Source organism: Camelina sativa, chromosome 12, assembly GCF_000633955.1.
Source record: "Camelina sativa cultivar DH55 chromosome 12, Cs, whole genome shotgun sequence".
Classification (NCBI taxonomy): domain Eukaryota; kingdom Viridiplantae; phylum Streptophyta; class Magnoliopsida; order Brassicales; family Brassicaceae; genus Camelina; species Camelina sativa.
In genome coordinates this window covers 22,812,837-22,816,220 of record NC_025696.1, presented here as the reverse complement: position 1 = coordinate 22,816,220, position 3,384 = coordinate 22,812,837, and the positions used below count along the sequence as shown (strand labels likewise).

The 3,384-nt window shown below is 40.0% G+C and overlaps 1 protein-coding gene across 1 annotated transcript in view; it reads left to right on the top strand.

The window, feature by feature from the left end:
* The window catches only part of LOC104732470 (probable aminopyrimidine aminohydrolase, mitochondrial), a 10,198-nt gene extending 7,322 nt beyond the window's left edge, over positions 1–2,876 (top strand). Inside the window, exons 6-7 of the mRNA XM_010452020.2 lie at positions 2,059–2,093; positions 2,161–2,876. Coding sequence (XP_010450322.1) covers positions 2,059–2,093; positions 2,161–2,585 — 460 coding nt within the window. The 3' untranslated portion in view covers positions 2,586–2,876. The remainder of the gene's footprint in view (positions 1–2,058; positions 2,094–2,160) is intronic.

Below are 3,384 nucleotides of genomic sequence, written 5' to 3'. Positions count from 1 at the left end.
AGTGGAAAAGATGTGCATTTTCACAATGGAAAAGAGGGGGTAGGTGTAACAAACATTCCCAATAAATCGATGTCATAGTTTGGATTCATATCGATCTCAGTTCAGTGTTCAATTATGTAACAATTATCCATTCCAACCATAAACTGGAAAAACATCCAACTTTAAACTGATCGTTTATAGAAACTGTTAAACTACTCCAGTTACTCCGCTGAGACAAACAACTCAACGATTATGATCTAATTAAGCGACTACAACCAAATTTCAACTAGCCACAAGACTTAAAAAATAAAGTGGTGTCGTTTTGGCGAAAAGGACGAGCGATGAGTTTGCCCTCCAGTTACAGGAATTATAACCGGTGCCTGGAGGTGTCTGTGCCACGTTTATGGGCGTGGTGACCGGTGTAGATTGCCCTTTACTCGAATCTTCATTATGTACACATCTTTCGGCTTGTATGACATGTCTTCAGTGTTGATTCCATAATGCGGGAGTGACTTCGATGGTTTGCTGAAGCAGCACCATCTTGATTACGTGTCAAAGAAGAAAACAGTGACGTTATACGGCTTCTTTTATTATTTGTAACAGCAGTATTAGAATAAGAATACATATTATTCTGTGTATATTAGGAAGCTGAGTTAATAGCCTCTAACTGCTACCTTGTACAACCTCTCCTATATAATCTCATGAATACAATGACACCAATTATCGATTGGATTAGCCTAATCAAACATAGTATAAAAGTCAGTGCTCTAACCAACAGCCCCCCTCTCTTCTCTCTTAAAAAAAAAAAATATTTTTACGCTTCTCTCTTTCTTTTTTCTTCTTCTTCTTCTCCACCTCTGCTGCTGTAACTTCTGTCTTCTTTCTTCTCTTCTGCAACAATGGCGGCTCCAATCAACTCCAGCCTCTGATAGCTCTCTAAATCTCACTCAGATCAAGGCTCATATTCCAATCATTTTGGATATGATACAGATGAACTACGACATATGGCGAGAATGGTTTGAAACGCACTGCCATAGTTTCAGCGTTCTTGGCCACCTTGATGGCACCTCGGTTCCTACAGGGCCAGCGGAAACTCACTGGTCTCAAATCAATGGCACCATCAAGATGTGGATCTACGGGACAATCTCTGAATCTCTTCTTAAGACTGTCTTGAAGACGAAGTGTAACACCCAAACTCAGATATCCGGAGCTGGTCAACGGGTTGACTTCCTGGCCCGGCCCGAAACACTCTTAAATGCAAAATCACCAGCTAACAACACAAAACGAACTCTTGATTTAACCAACCTGCAAAAGAGAGGGGTGAGTAATTGATAATTATTCAGTGAGGGAAAGCCGTAGGGCTCCCGAAGTCTCCACACCCAAATACGCTTAGACAATCCTGAAGTCTAAACCTAAGACAAGCAGCAATCATTGTGTCCTAAATCTTGTGACACACAAACATACGCACACATCACACAAATGGAACTACGTCCCATAACCACCCTAAAGACAGGTCGGATACAACGTGTGTGCTATCCTCGTGCATTATCAGATCCCTCATGCTTTTGCACTTCTTCATGCACCATGCTTACAGAACCTCCATGCCTCTTGCACTTCGTCCTAGCATCAATCACTCGTGCTCATGCTTACGGACCCCAAGCGACTCTTGCACTTGTTCCTAGCATTGCACACACGTCGGCTCGTCAGTCATCCTGATCTACCCGCATTCCGCGCCCGTAGACCACCACACAACTATAAGGAATTCTCCTTGCAGGACTCTCTGCGGCTCACCCGCATCTATGTGCCCTTGGCACCTATCTCCTCACACACAAGCACTTATTTTACCACAACAAAACATGCATTCACGCAATCATCAAACAACACTCATAAAATATCCATTTTAGTTCAATATCCAACTCTATAATACTAGTTCTCTTTCTTATACTTTATGAAAATATATTTATATACTTATAAATATTAATACACTCAACAAACAAATACGGTTACTTATATTATATGCNAGAAAATTTTAGAAACTGAGAATCTAAATGCAAAAGTTCATGTGCTTTCGTATTGTTGGTGCGGTGACCTGATAAGGGCAGCCTTTTGTGCAGGTATGTGCCCAACTCATCCCCTAGAATTAAGAAACTAAGTTAAAAAAAAAAATTATTTTTTTGACAGGCGGAGTCGATTCAGTGGAAGTACATGCTAATGAATTCACATTCGAGGAATCCATCTCGACTGGTGAAATCGAGAGAAAGGTGGAATCCCCGATCAACAAAGCTCAACAGTTCAAAAGTATCCTACAAAATGGAAAGGATATCAACGAGAAGAAAAGCCCCCTGACTGTTTATATTGGAGATTCAGTAGGTGACTTGCTGTGTCTCCTCGAAGCAGATATAGGAATAGTGGTTGGCTCAAGCTCGAGTCTCAGGAGAGTGGGAACCCATTTTGGGGTCTCATTTGTGCCTTTGTTTTCTGGAATCGTTCAGAAACAGAAACAACAAACTGAAGAGGAATCATCATCAACCTGGAAAGGACTCTCTGGCACTCTTTACACAGTTTCAAGCTGGGCCGAAATTCATTCCTTTGCACTTGGATGGTAGTATACCGGTAGAACAATATATGAAAAGATTGGTGTATAAACTGCCGAGTGGCCAGTTTTATCAAGAGCCACACAAATTTCAGCAAGTGGTGTTGAGGACCTTTGGTTCCTCTCGTCTAGAATTTCATGTTACTGAGCTTTTGTTGCTGCTCTTGTTTTGGCTTTCGACAGAATATTGTGATGCCGAGATGTCATTTTATGCTCGACTCAACAACAGTGAAGAGCTTTCTATACATAAAATACGTGTTTCTATTAAAAATGGCATAAAAGTTGGGATATTGATATTTGGTTTNGTGGTTTTCTTAGATAGAGGCTAAATATTTTTAATAATGCTTACCCAACAGTAAACAAATTAGTTTAATTACGCCTTTGGTTCAGAATTCTAAGCTAAGCACAGTTAGTGAAAGTACCACTTTATTTTACTATAGAACTTGGAGAGTACATTGAGATATTTATTGAAGCTATGGCTTTTACATGCGGTGGTTCCTCATCCTGGATACTGAATGCTTCTTGTATATTGGTGCTGCTTAGAATCTAAATTCTGAAAAAATCTTCCTAAGATTTCTGTTAGCTTAATTATATTGATTTCGTTGACATCATTATTATGATTTTCTTATCAAATGCTATTCTCAGTAGTATGTTTATCTGATCCTTGCAGGATTGGGATTTAGACATCAGCAAAGAAGTAAGTATAAACTCAGCAACTTTGAAATACACTGAGTTCTTGTTAGCTACAGCATCCGGAAAAGTAGAAGGATGCAAAGCTCCCGGCANGATTACGTGTCAAAGAAGAAAACAGT